This window comes from Parasteatoda tepidariorum, chromosome 1 (genome assembly GCF_982258835.1).
Source record: "Parasteatoda tepidariorum strain Cologne lab strain chromosome 1, Ptep-v5.0, whole genome shotgun sequence".
Taxonomy (NCBI): domain Eukaryota; kingdom Metazoa; phylum Arthropoda; class Arachnida; order Araneae; family Theridiidae; genus Parasteatoda; species Parasteatoda tepidariorum.
The window spans coordinates 87282831-87297308 of NC_141755.1; the positions used below are offsets into that span (position 1 = coordinate 87282831).

General features: G+C 31.7%; 1 protein-coding gene across 2 annotated transcripts in view; it reads right to left on the reverse strand.

Annotated features, from left to right (window-relative positions):
* Positions 1 to 332: 332 nt before the first annotated feature.
* Positions 333 to 14478, reverse strand: part of LOC107446311 (uncharacterized) — a 60014-nt gene continuing 45868 nt past the window's right edge. For both annotated transcript variants that reach the window (XM_043042738.3, XM_016060924.5), the window contains one exon: positions 333 to 2998. In XM_043042738.3, coding sequence (XP_042898672.2) covers positions 432 to 2840 — 2409 coding nt within the window. In that variant the 5' untranslated portion in view covers positions 2841 to 2998 and the 3' untranslated portion in view covers positions 333 to 431. The remainder of the gene's footprint in view (positions 2999 to 14478) is intronic.

A 14478-nucleotide genomic window follows, 5' to 3' on the forward strand; every position in this document is an offset into this window, starting at 1 on the left:
CAGTCACTTTACTACACGGGGAGTCTTCGGTCGGTGGGGTTCGAACCCACGAACTCTTGGACTTGGGCCCAGCGCCCTACCGACCAGGCTATCCCGGCCTAAAATTAGTATTAGAATTCTTTAGTAGTTTTAATATATTTAGAACTTAAAACAAATTCTATCCCACATTCTTGCATCTTGTTTGAGAGTTTCGTGAAAGATTTTTTTTTTATTGATAGTTAACTAAAGCAAAACATTTTAAAGCTAGTAGAATTTTTGAAAGCATAAAAATCTGTCTCTCTGACCAGTTATAAATTTGTTTAAATAATTTAAAAGTAGCGGATGGTTGCAAATATCTTTTGATTCCAATTTATTAAAATATTATTACGTAACCTTTGCTAACACTAGGAACAAATATTTTTGAAACTACAGACATTCCATAATAGTTTGAGTTATAATATTACACTTGCATTTTCAGTAATAAGACATACCGTTACATCATCATTGCAATGCATAATATCGTGGTCTTGGTTTTCCACAATTGATATTAAATCGTGTAAAATATTATTTATATCCTTGTTTATAGCTTTATCTTGATTATATTCTTGTTCTTTGATATAATTATCTAATGCAGGTAAAACGTCTTTAAACCAATAAAAATTTATAAATTTTTCTTTAAATCTTATAGTGGTCTCTATAGATGGATTAAACCATTTAAGCAATTTTGTTTCATAGAATGTCCGTGGATCATCTCCTTCAGAAAGATACTCCATACAATAGTCAATCATTAACTGGTTTTTAAAGTTATCTATTTGTCTCTGTGATGAATTGCAGCACCAACTAACAAATTCATCAGCTAATTTAAACATATCTTTACACAATAATTCCATACATACACCTACTGTATCTTCCGCAGGATATAATATACGTGTTTTAAACTTATTTATTTCTTCATCAGTAGAACACCAATAATACAGAAACTTGTTAAATGATTGTAATTGATCATCTTGTTTTATTAGATTGACTACTAACCTTACTATTTCAAAATTTCCATGATCGTAATAAAAATTTTGTTTAAACTGAGCAATTTGCTTTTGGTCGTTTATAAAACACCAATTTAAAATTGGCTCTAACAATTCATATTTATCTTCTGCTATTAATTTACAAATTACTTCATCAAAATATAATTGAGGTATTTCTATTTTTAACTCAACAATTCCTTCTGCATTACCCGAAGCACACCATTTTAAAAAACACTCTAGCTCCATAAAATCTGCTTTGTTATTTGCTACAATGGATTCTAAGATATCATCACAAATCTTACTATATGCTAATTTTGACTTAAACTCCTTCATTTCATAATCTGATTTAAAAGCCCATTGTAGGAATTGCTCTACTTTATTCCATTCTTTATTTTGTATAAAATGTACAGCTATCTCTCGTCCTTTTTTTTTTATAAGTGCCTGTTTACAGCACTCTACATCTTCTCTAGCAAAAAGAGTATAATCAATAAATATCTCTAATAAATCCCATTGATTACTTGTTATTAGGAAACGACATATATCAACCTCATAATTTGAAAATATTATTTTCTTCTTTTGTATATCATTAGCATCACGTAATATTGACTGAATTATATCTATATTTTCCTTGCAAAATAAACTGGAGAATATACTATGACAACTATGACCATTGTTGTGTTCAAAAACATATTCTTTTAAATGTTTAGGAGCATATTGCCATAACTCCTTAAATATAGATTTATATTGATTATATTTTTCAGTATCTTCATGATTTTTTTCCATTTTATTCACAATACCTTTTAATACACTAAGATAATCACATCCAGATATTATATCCCATATGTGATGTATAGTAGGTAAAAAATACTGCCCCCATAACCAATCATCTAGAAAGCCTAGTAGTATTTGCGTAGCATCATAAGTTTTAAATACTTCTTTTTCTTGTTCTTTACTTATTTGTGATAGAAGAAAACATCTAATATCAGTATTATGTGTATTTTTTATTGCTGAAACTATTTGTCTGGCTTTTGCTTCATTACTCAGTTTATCCCAGATATATTTTATTCCTACTTGATTTGTGCAATCATTATCTATTAACTCTTTAAATAGACATTCATTTATACTATAATTAGTACTATATTTTCTATTGTAAAAAGAAAACGCCTTATATAATTTAGTAAAATCTCCTGTTATATGAGCAGTCCAAAAATGTACCATTGCTTGCCTCTTAATACACCTTAGGGATAATGTAGTATCGATAACCTTGGGGGCAATAATTGCTATATCATCTTCCAAACAATAGCTACAAGCAATATCATATTTGTTACCATCAAATAACTTTTCCTCTTTAGCTAATAAAGTTTTTGCTGTCTCTTTATAATCTATTACACCTCTTGCTGTCCAAACTAAATAATCTATATAATTTATTGCTATGGATTTTGAATATTGATATCTATAATCAGTATTAAAAATATATCGATCTTGATATTCTATCCAGTTAAATATTTCATACCCTATAGGATGTACAATATTTGATAAGAGTTTTCTTATACAATCAGGTACAGGTAATTGTAATACTTGATCTAATACTTTATCTTCAATCTTCAAAAATAATTTATAAATATTTGTAAAAAAGTTATATTCATATTCGTTGAATAATTTTACTATTTGATATTTAATATCTGCTTGATTCCATAATGTAATTATTATATTGCTCATTGATACATGTTGTAACGATGGCATTAAGTGATACTTAATAACATCTTCTTCTAAGTTAATGTCTGTATTATTTTTTTGTTTTTTTGAAGTATTTGCAACATCTAATTTTCTTTTAGTCATTTTATAGTCACCTTTTTGGTTAAAACCCCTAGCTTCAGCTGGGAAAGACTTCAGGGTAACTTAAGAGTTAGGATCAGAGAGATAATTGCACAGGCGTTAGTAATATCTCTTTAGAGTAATAGCGACTTCCAGTCTAGATATCAATCAACCAGCTTCATCTGTAAAATGAAATATTTTTACCATAACTTAAAGTATATAAGTGAAAATTATATCTTACTTGTTAATAGAATTTAATCCACAAAAATGTATATTTAGCATTATAATATGATAAGTATTAATCATAAGTTGTAGTGTAAATTTCCAGTTTTATACCAATTGCAATAATTAACACGGTGTATTTATCCAGTCTCTATACATAATTGATTTTACTAAATCTACATTATGAGCAAATTGATTCCAAGCGTAACAAGCCATAGTGACGATATCTTCATATACACCATAACACTGGTTAGACAAGAAATGATTTTTGATCCATTCCCAAACTTGTTCCATTGCATTAAGTTCCGGTGCATAGGGCGGAAGCGGTATCAAAGTGATATTGCTTGGCACAGTTAGTTTTTTGGCTGTGTGCCAACCTGCATTCTCCGTTAGTAAAGCTATATGTCGGTTGCCTTGAATACTGCGAGAAAGGTCTTCTAAGAATTTATTCATTGCCTGTGTGTTTGCATATGGTAAAATTAATGCAAAAGCTTCTCCTGTATCATGGCAAGCAGCTCCATAAATATATGTTGAAATGAATTGCTGTTGCCGAACTTTACGGGGTCTAGTGCCACGCTTAGCCCATATACGAGTTAAGCTACCTTGTTGCCCAACTCGAGTTTCATCCTGAAACCATATATCAACTTTACATTTATCGATATTTTTGGGTAATAATTCTGTTAACATGTCCGAGAAGTTTTTTTATATGTATTTTGAGTCTCTTGATTTGACTTTGGATGCATTGAACGAGAAGTAATCCAGCTAAAACCAAGGCGTTGCATAGTATTGTAGACTGTTTTTAAAGCACATTTAGCACCATATTCCTCAAGTAACATGATATGTAGCTCCTTTCCAGTTATATACCCACCAGTTTTACTTTCACTGAGCGTATTGATTTTATCAAAAAGAGTAGACTCTTGTATAGTGTTAATCTTCCTAGGAGCATTTGTGATTCAAATAATCCTTCAAAACCATGATTCCTAAATCTTCTGAGCCATGATTGCACAGTCATCCAGTGTGACTTCACTATTTCAGATATGGCTTTAAAAGATTTGCCTAATTGAAGGTGATACATCGCCAATAAACGTATACGATTTCGACCATGCGGCTCATGTTTCATCATTTTTATAAAATCATGACCATGAAAACCTTGCGGTAATATTAACCGAGTTATTTGAGTACCTTTTATCAGTTAAAAACCCATTTTACAACACTGCGTTAATTATTGCAATTGGTATTATAGATGCGACAGAACCCATTAAGCAACATGTTCAAGGTCACTTACTAACTCAACTGCACCTGTTAAAGTTACATGATGAGGGTGAAGTCCAGCTAAAACAAGTTGACTAGCCTCGCTACATGCATTTGGAGGGGATTGCTCTGGAACATAACGTGTATTAAATTTTTCAAACCAAGTTGTCGTTTTGTCACCACATTTTCCATCAACTTCAATACCATAACCATGGTCTTTTAACTGTGTTTGAACCTGAGAAACTTTTTCAGATTCATCACCTTTTCTTATTAATATGTGTTCTGCTTGTGCTTTCGTAGTAGGTATAAATTTACCAAACCCAGCATCTGCAAGTTGTTTAAAATTTCCAGGAGCGATGTGCCTTTCAGCAACTTCACCGAGCCCTACAAGATTATCCTTATTATCCCAATTTGGGTATCTAGCTTTAATATCTACAAGTAATTTTATTACTTTAGTTATTTGAGAAGTTGTAAAAGTGCTTTTTGCATCATTAATACACATGATTCCTATGCCAAAGTCATTAACCTTTTCTTGCCCTTTCCAACTACTCTTTCCAGCATAAAAGGCTTTTGATTCTAAATCATTATGGTATTGGTATTGCTGCTCTTTTTTATCATTTGGTTCTTGATCTATTATGTAATGTACGCTTGCTCCATTATATTGCAAAGTATCTATTGCAGAATTTAATGTATTACTAACGGAATATGTTATACCAATTGCAATAATTAACGCAGTGTTGTAAAAAGGGTTTTTAACTGATAAAAGGTACTCAAATAACTCGGTTAATATTACCGCAAGGTTTTCATGGTCATGATTTTATAAAAATGATGAAACATGAGCCGCATGGTCGAAATCGTATACATTTATTGGCGATGTATCACCTTCAATTAGGCAAATCTTTTAAAGCCATATCTGAAATAGTGAAGTCACACTGGATGACTGTGCAATCATGGCTCAGAAGATTCAGGAATCATGGTTTTGAAGGATTATTTGAATCACAAAGAAGCGGTGCTCCTAGGAAGATTAACACCATACAAGAGTCTACTCTTTTTGATAAAATCAATACGCTCAGTGAAAGTAAAACTGGTGGGTATATAACTGGAAAGGAGCTACATATCATGTTACTTGAGGAATATGGTGCTAAATGTGCTTTAAAAACAGTCTACAATACTATGCACCGACTTGGTTTTAGCTGGATTACTTCTCGTTCAATGCATCCAAAGTCAAATCAAGAGACTCAAAATACATATAAAAAAACTTCTCGGACATGTTAACAGAATTATTACCCAAAAATATCGATAAATGTAAAGTTGATATATGGTTTCAGGATGAAACTCGAGTTGGGCAACAAGGTAGCTTAACTCGTATATGGGCTAAGCGTGGCACTAGACCCCGTAAAGTTCGGCAACAGCAATTCATTTCAACATATATTTATGGAGCTGCTTGCCATGATACAGGATAAGCTTTTGCATTAATTTTACCATATGCAAACACACAGGCAATGAATAAATTCTTAGAAGACCTTTCTCGCACTATTCAAGGCAACCGACATATAGCTTTACTAACAGAGAATGCAGGTTGGCACACAGCCAAAAAACTAACTGTGCCAAGCAATATCACTTTGATACCGCTTCCGCCCTATGCACCGAAACTTAATGCAATGGAACAAGTTTGGGAATGGATCAAAAATCATTTCTTGTCTAACCAATGTTATGGTGTATATGAAGATATCGTCACTATGGCTTGTTACGCTTGGAATCAATTTGCTCATAATGTAGATTTAGTAAAATCAATTATGTATAGAGACTGGATAAATACACCGTGTTAATTATTGCATTTGGTATTATATTAAATTAAACGGTAAATGGGTTTATTTATATAGAGCACTAGATCGTCTTGGTAATACTGTAGACTTTCTTCTACGTAAGCATAGAGACAAGCCAGCAGCACTTGCACTTTTTCGTAAAGCCTTCAGAGAGAATAATTTTCCTGAGAAAGTAGTAATTGATAAAAGCGGTAGTAATGCGGCTGCTCTTAATGATTTGAATACAGAAGTTCCTAAAGATTATAAAATTAAGGTTATTCAGACCAAATACCTGAATAATTTTGTAGAACAAGATCATAGGTTTATCAAAAAACGTACAAAGCCAATGCTTGGTTTTAAGAGTTTTCATTCTGCAGAAATGACTATTACCGGTATAGAAAATATTCGTATGATTCAAAAAAGACAAATAATTGGAGCTAATGATAATCTTTCTACTTTTGAGAATTTTGCTATGTTAATGGCATCATAATGTCCAAAACCTTAGTTTTAACAATCTTGATGTAGTATGATTTATAGATGCGACAAAACACACCTACTCTACTATTTGCAATAGAGTCCGACAATTTAGTATTTTGTGCTGTTAGTTTGTCTAGCTTTATGTTATAATAACTAACGTGTAGGAACTGTAACAACTATTAATAATTACTGTTTATGGCTATTACTAAGTTTCTCGATCCTAAAAATGATATTGCCGTATATTTGGTTCTGAGAAGAATAAAGATATTCATTTCATTAATGATGTGCTGGAGCTTAAAGGTAGAATCAAAGAAGTAACATTTTTACCTACTATTCAAGAACCAGAGATTGCTTCAAAGAAGCAAAGTATAGTAGATGCAAAGATGAAAATGGAGTGCAGCTAATTATTGAGATGCAGGTATCTCCACAAGAAGGCTTTGAGAAGAGAGCATAGTATTATGCGGCTAAAGCCTATTCACGGCAGTTAAATAAAGGGAAGGAAGAAGGGGCTAGATATATAGATTTAAAGTCGGTAATATTTATTGCTATCAGTGATAATATTATTTTTAAAGTCTTCTATAAGTCTGATCATATTATTTTGGATAAAGATAGCTATTCTCATGATTTAAAGGATTTTTTCTTTACTTTTATAGAGCTACCAAAGTTTAAAATCACTGATATAAATTTACTAACTAATATAATAGAGAAATGGTGTTATTTTTTTAAACATGCTAATGAAACTAGTGAATCAGATTTACGTCAGATCATAGGTTCTGATCAAGTGATAGAAAGAGCTTATGAAGAATTAAATCAGTTTAATTGGACGGAAGAAGAATTGCTGACTTATGAGCAAGAGACTAAACGTATTATGGATAATAAGGCATCTGAGGATTACCTGATAGAAACTGCTAAAGCCGAAGGTAAATCTGAAAGTATCCAAATAGGTAAAGCTGAACGAAATATTGAAGTAGCAAAAAATATGTTCTCTAATAATTACTCTATCCCTGAAATCTCTCGTATTACCGGTTTATCTATTCAGGAGATCAACAATCTGTTTAAATCCTAGTTCTGTAGTCAAAGGGGTAGCCCTTTGGGTTCTGTCGCATATGTTGGACAATAGAAAAAAGATTGATATAAGTAGGATAAGCAGAGTACAGCATAAACCCTTAAGCTATTGACATTTAGTATTATCAATAGTAATAAGATATAAGTAAATAAAATTTTATTACTAGAAATGAGTAAGCCATATCCGTATGAACTAAGAATAAGAGCCTTAAATCTAATAGAGGAAGGATTAAGTATAACTAAGGTTAAACAATTACTTAATATTTCAAGGCAAACCTTGCATAAGTGGATTGATATAAAAAAAAGAAACAGGAGATATAAAACCTAAGGAGAATTATCAAAAAGGTCACAGTATTAAGATAACCGACATAAAAGAGTTTAAAGAGTTTATCGATAATAATAAAGATAAGAGTTTAAAAGCACTTGCTAAAGTATCAGGAAAATATGCACCTACTACTATTTGGAGAGCTATTCAAAAATTGGGTTACACATATAAAAAAAACTTTTATTCATCCTAAAAGAGATGAGAATTCAAGAACTGAATTTATAGAGAAAATAAAAGATACAGCACTAAAAGATATAGTATATTTAGACGAATCTGGCATAGAGGATAATGCATGTCCTATAAATGGATGGAGCAAAAAGGGATCAAGATGTTATGGTAAGAAAATATTTCAACATAAAAGAAGGGTGTCTATGATAGCTGCTCTTTGTAATAAAGATATTATTGCCCCTTTAGTCTTTGAAGGAAGTTGTAAGGCACCGTCAAGTTAAGAGAGAGGTAAATTAAGTATTGAGTAAATACAAGGAATGCTTTATAGTCACCTTTTTGGTTCAAACCCCCAGCTTCAGCTGGGAAAGACTTCAGTCCTTGTTCTAATATTTCAATTCACTATAACTTGAATATATGATGTTTTAATATACATAAGAGTATACTCTTATGTATATTAAAATATCATATATGACAGATTATAACAAGATTAGCCACACTGTATTTTACCATCGCTTTCATGTTGTTTGGATCACTAAATATCGCTACAAAGTAGTACAGGGTAACTTAAGAGTTAGGATCAGAGAGATAATTGCGCAGGCGGCAGAAGAACTTGGTATTAAAATTATCAATGGGGTTCTATCTGCTGATCACGTACACATTATGGCTGAAATTCCACCTCATAGATCTGTAAGTCAGTTTGTTAAAGTTGCTAAAGGTCGTTCTTCTAGAAAAATTCAACAAGAATTTCCTGAAATTAGAAAGACATATTGGGGATGTCATTTTTGGGGTAGGGGATTCTTTAGCTCGACTAGCGGTAATGTAACTGATGATATCATAAATAATTACATTAATAATCATTCAGATGCTCATCAGTCTAATAATATTAGTAATAGCGACTTCTAGTCTAGATATCAACCCACCCCAGCTTCAGCTGGTTGTTATTGAGTCCTAAATTTTACCACTATGCGTACTAATCCCCAAAGAGACATCGTGTTCCAGTAAGCATTATGAGCCATGCACTATGGTTATATCATCGGTTCAATAATAGTTACAGAGATGTACAAGAACAGATGGCGTATCGAGGTATTATTTTAAGTCATGAGACAGTAAGATTTTGGTGCAATTTATTTTCAAGATGTTATTAGGAAGAGAGAGAGAGGAAGCCAACTGATAAATGGCATTTAGATGAGATGAATATTAAGATTAAAGGCGAGGTATTTATATTATGGAGAGCTGTTGACTCTGAGGGGCATGAATTAGAAGTATTACTGCAGAAACGTCGTAACAAGAAATCAGCTATTCGCTTTTTATCAAGATTATTGGGTAATTTTCCAGCCCCAAGAGTCATTGTTACTGATAAGCTCAGGAGTTACATTAAGCTGATGTGTACTAAGACTGAGCATCGCACTCATAAAAGACTAAATAATCGTATTGAGAATGCTCATCAACCAACTCGGCGAAAAGAGAAGATATTGATTAAATTTAAGCATCCTAATTCAGCCCAATGTACATTATCACTGATGGGGAAAGTCAGAAATATATTTGCCGTAAATGTTGGAAGATATACTAAAACATCACCTGAGCAAAGAATGAGGGTGTCAGGAAGTTTGTGTAAGTTATAAAATTAATTAAAACAACTTACATGAGGCTAATATGAAGAATAAGAGTAAAGTATCAAATCCGACTATAGAAAAAGTAGTATCAGAAATACTATCACAAAGTGATCCATCTGAGATATTTGGCAAAGCAGGAATATTTCAGGAAATTAAAAAGCATATAGTAAATAAGATTTTAGAAAAATAAATGGAATCTCATATAGATTATAAGTTGCTAAATATAGGCTAAATTATTTTGCCCAAAGTCCAATTTCATTCAATCCTCCAACTTTAATTATTGGACTTTGGACAGCTCTCTACTCTTTTTGTTGAAATCGGTATTACCCAATGTTTTGCTTTTTCTAATAGATTATTCGGTAGCATCGTCAATACTGAATATTGATGACCAGCTACAATTGGCTTGTTCCCAGGTGCGGGATTCGGAAAATGTGTTATACGTCTATCAACAAGCTTCCTTGCATAAGCTCTGGGATTCGGCGTACAATCAATAATAAAAAGAGGATACTTTGCTTGATTCTTCTTGCTTGCATAATCGTAAATCAGTTTCCCTATCTTTTTAAAGTCTGCATACGGCAATCCATTTGCGATGGCGTCGGTAATGCTACTAATACTGTCTATCAAAACAATTGACGTTGCTTAATTGTATAATGCTTCTACATCGATGTCCATAACTAGTTAACGCATCTAGTAAATTCATCATTGCATCCGAACGTTTTGGAAAAAGATGATATAACTCTCTCCTAAACTGTTGAATCCCAGTATGTAGCTCTTGCATATCGTCATAGTTGTATTAATTAAAATATCAACTACATACCAATATTTGCTTAATGCAAGTTTCTTGTAATTGGGACAAATTTTATCTCCAAATCTAATGGTAATTTGTCCAAAGTCCAAAATGGTAATAAACCTTCAAAAACCAGCAACAAGACTCGGTTTTGAGGTGACCAAAATAGAGCCTTTATCGGAAGTTTGTTAGGAGGAGACAAAATGTATAATATTAAAAGAAGATGAATTGACATTTAATGATTTTTCTTTATCAATTGAAGGTAATGTTAGTAGTAGTAAATTATTAGAGATAGTTAAAATATTGGATAGATCATGCTAGATATAGGGTATGATAGCAAGATATATCTTTGTACCGTTTGTACTGACATGCGTAAGGGGATTAACGGTTTATCAATATTGTCAGATCAATTTCACAAGAGTGCCTTATTTGTATTTAGGGGTAAAAAGGCTGACCGGATAAAAATATTGTGGTGGGACGGACAAGGTTTTTGTTTATATTACAAATGTCTTGATAGCGGTAAATTTATATGGCCTAAGGTTGACGAGAAGCAATCTGTTGGAATTACCACAGCCCAGCTATCAATGTTGATAGAAGCTATTGACTGGCGAAATCCAAAATGGTTTAATAGACCTCAATATGCTGGATAAAAATTTGATGTAAAAGTATATAGGTTCTGTCGCATCTATAAAACTGGAAATTTACACTACAACTTATGATTAATACTTATCATTATATTATAATGATTAATATACATTTTTGTAGATTCAATTCTATTAACAAGTAAGATACAATTTTCACTTATATACTTTAAGTTATGGTAAAAATATTTCATTTTACAGATGCGACAGAACCGCCTACGCACCATCAAAAGCCATTGATAAAGGTAAGCCGGGGTCTGGGTTACTGGCACATATATTAATTCAGAAATATTGCAATAATCTACCACTATATCGTCAGTCGCAAATTTACGAGAGAGAAGGAGTGGAGATTTCGAGGACAACAATGGCGAGTTGGGCGGGCCAGTGTGCTAGATTGCTAGAACAGCCAAAGCAATTCAACAATGTATCTTTTCGGGTAAACAGATACATGGTGATGATACACCTGTGAGGGTTCTAGCTCCTGGGATTGGTAAAACCAAGATCGGTAGAATATGGACCTATGTATCAGATGGTAGACCTCATGGGGATCAGTCTCCAGCTGCAGTTTGCTATTTTTATAGCCCTGATCGGAAAGGGACAAGACCACTTGAGCATCTCAAAGATTTTACAGGAGTGCTGCATGCTGACGCTTATTCTGGTTATAACCAACTATATATCGATGATGAAAAATCAGCTGATAAGATAAAGGAAGCAGCATGTTGGGCTCATGTACGCCGTAAGTTTTACGAAGTAACAATAGCAAATGATAAAGCCAACATTGCTATTGCTATATTGGAGCAGATTGGTAAAATTTATGGCATCGAAGCTGACATAAGAGGCTAGAGGAACGACAGAAAAAATCTAAAGTACTGGTGAAAAAATTGTTTGCAGGTTTTAGGAAAGCATATGATCAACTGCCTAAAAAAAGCAGTACGGCAAAAGCTATTTCTTATGCTTTAAACAATCAGAACGCACTGATGAAATTTTTGGATAATGGTAAAATAGAAATTGACAACAACGCTGCAGAGCGTGCAATAAGATCAATTGCCATAGGACGAAAAAATTGGCTTTTTTGCTGGATCAGACAATGGTGGTCATACTGCCGCTATTATCTATTCCATTATCGAAACTGCTAAATTAAATAACATCAATCCTTTGAAATATCTGCAAAAAGTGCTTGCAACAATTCAGGATTATAAAGCCAATAAAATTGCAGACCTCCTCCCTTGGAATATTATACTAGAATAAATAATATTGCTAGACCACCTTTACCATACGCTTACACAATAAGCTCATGTAAAAATTTTACTAAAACAGAAATTTTTCAATAAAATTTAATAAATTGGACTTTGGACAAAATAATTTAGCCTATATTTAGCAACTTATAATCTATAGTTAATATTTTTGCAATCTCAAGTAAATTACTTTATATCTCATATAGATTATAAGTTGCTAAATATAGGCTAAATTATTTTGTCCAAAGTCCATGGCAGTCCATGATAAGGGTATCATGGCATGCCCTTCTGAAGGAAACTTCAAAATCATGATTACTGCCGCTTGTCTATAAGGCGTTTTAGAGCAGCGTCGAACTTTCAACAGAAATATATTCACGCGTACTTCTTAATTTTGTTCTCAGCTTGTATCGCATTTTTGGAAAAGGTGGATATTTGAATTATTTCATAATTTTCAGAGTTTACGAGCTATGTAACTATATTTATTTATTGGGAATAAAAAGACTGATTTCCTAAGCAGCTCGCAGTTTAAAGTGCATTTCTATGTCTTTTAGCTTTTTCTAAGCTGATCAAATCGCTGGACCTTTTTCAGACACGTGCTACACTTACTTTGACATAAAGGAGGGGGAAATGTTAAAAGTTAACTTATTTATTTAAACATTCTTCATATAGAACATTTCTTCAAAAAACAAAAATTAAGAAATATTATTTCTTTTAATCTAATTTTGTATTTCGTCATTTAAAATTATACAATTTCATCTATGTAAAAATTTGTATACGTTAAATTTTAAGTTTTTTAAATTATATAACATTAAAAAAAGATTGAAAATGTTTTGAAAGGAAACTAGATAAACAAATGTAAAAAAAAGGACGTGATTTACATTCTGACATGGGAAAAATACAATTTCTGAGTGGAAACAAAAAATTAACTTCATGTATTTTGACGTAGATGTGAAGGCCTAATCTTAAAAAATACAATTAATTTGTTCAGATAATGTATCGAAGTAGACAGTTAGGCATAAAACATAATTTCTTGAACTAAACCATTTTGCATTTTTCGACTTGTTAGCTGTCGTTTGGAAAAAATGGTTTCCATAATTTAGCTAAATAGGCCGTAAAAAATACTAGCCCCTGATATTACTTCTTGAATATTTTCCTTTTTATTAAAACTTTATAACGGTGAAACAATTAAGCGTAAGGTTTATTAATTTTTGGTACTTTTAATCTATGCAATTTTAAATGGAAAATTTTAAACACTTTTTAGAGAAATAAAAGTTTACAAATACGAAAATTTAATTACTCAGGAACTATTTAACCGAAAATTAAATTCTTTTTCGGGATTGAATTTATAATGAAATCGAAGCATATTTTATTTTATAATATTTTCTTTTTAAATAAATCCCACAGTATACATTTTTGCAATTATTCGAGACTTTTTAAGGGATTTAAATATTAATATATCTTTGTATAATTTACTAAAGCGATGATGGAATATTCTAGATATACTTATTCGCAAAAAAAAAAACTATTTTATTGAAAAACTGCTAATAATTATTAAGCACTGTTTAATACAGAATTATTTTTTTAAAAATAATCAATATGGATCCTTTAAATATCCTTGTTTATTTCATAAGTTTGGCGATCGAGATAAACTGATTAAACGAATTTATTAGAAATATATTATTAAAGTTTATTGTAAATATTGCATCGGCGCTAAAATAAAACAATCTTCTTCCTAAGAATGTACGTAAAATAAAATTCGACGCTGCAAATCAGCTCACTCTTCAACCAGAAAATGAGAACTCCAGAGAAAGAAATAAAAAATGCGAAGGAAGAGAATTTTAGTTCAAGATTGGATAAAGAAAACTTTAATATGATTAATATCTGTTAAGTAGTAACATTAAAAAAAAGTAATAGCATTAAAGACAAACAAGATTAAAAAACAAACAGTATTAAAGGCACTTTTGCACATAATTAATAAATGTGTCTCGCATTCTGTGTTCGGTTGACTTTGTAACTCATTTTGACACAATTTAGTTATTTGTTTCCATCTAGATTATAAATTGCATCGAATGT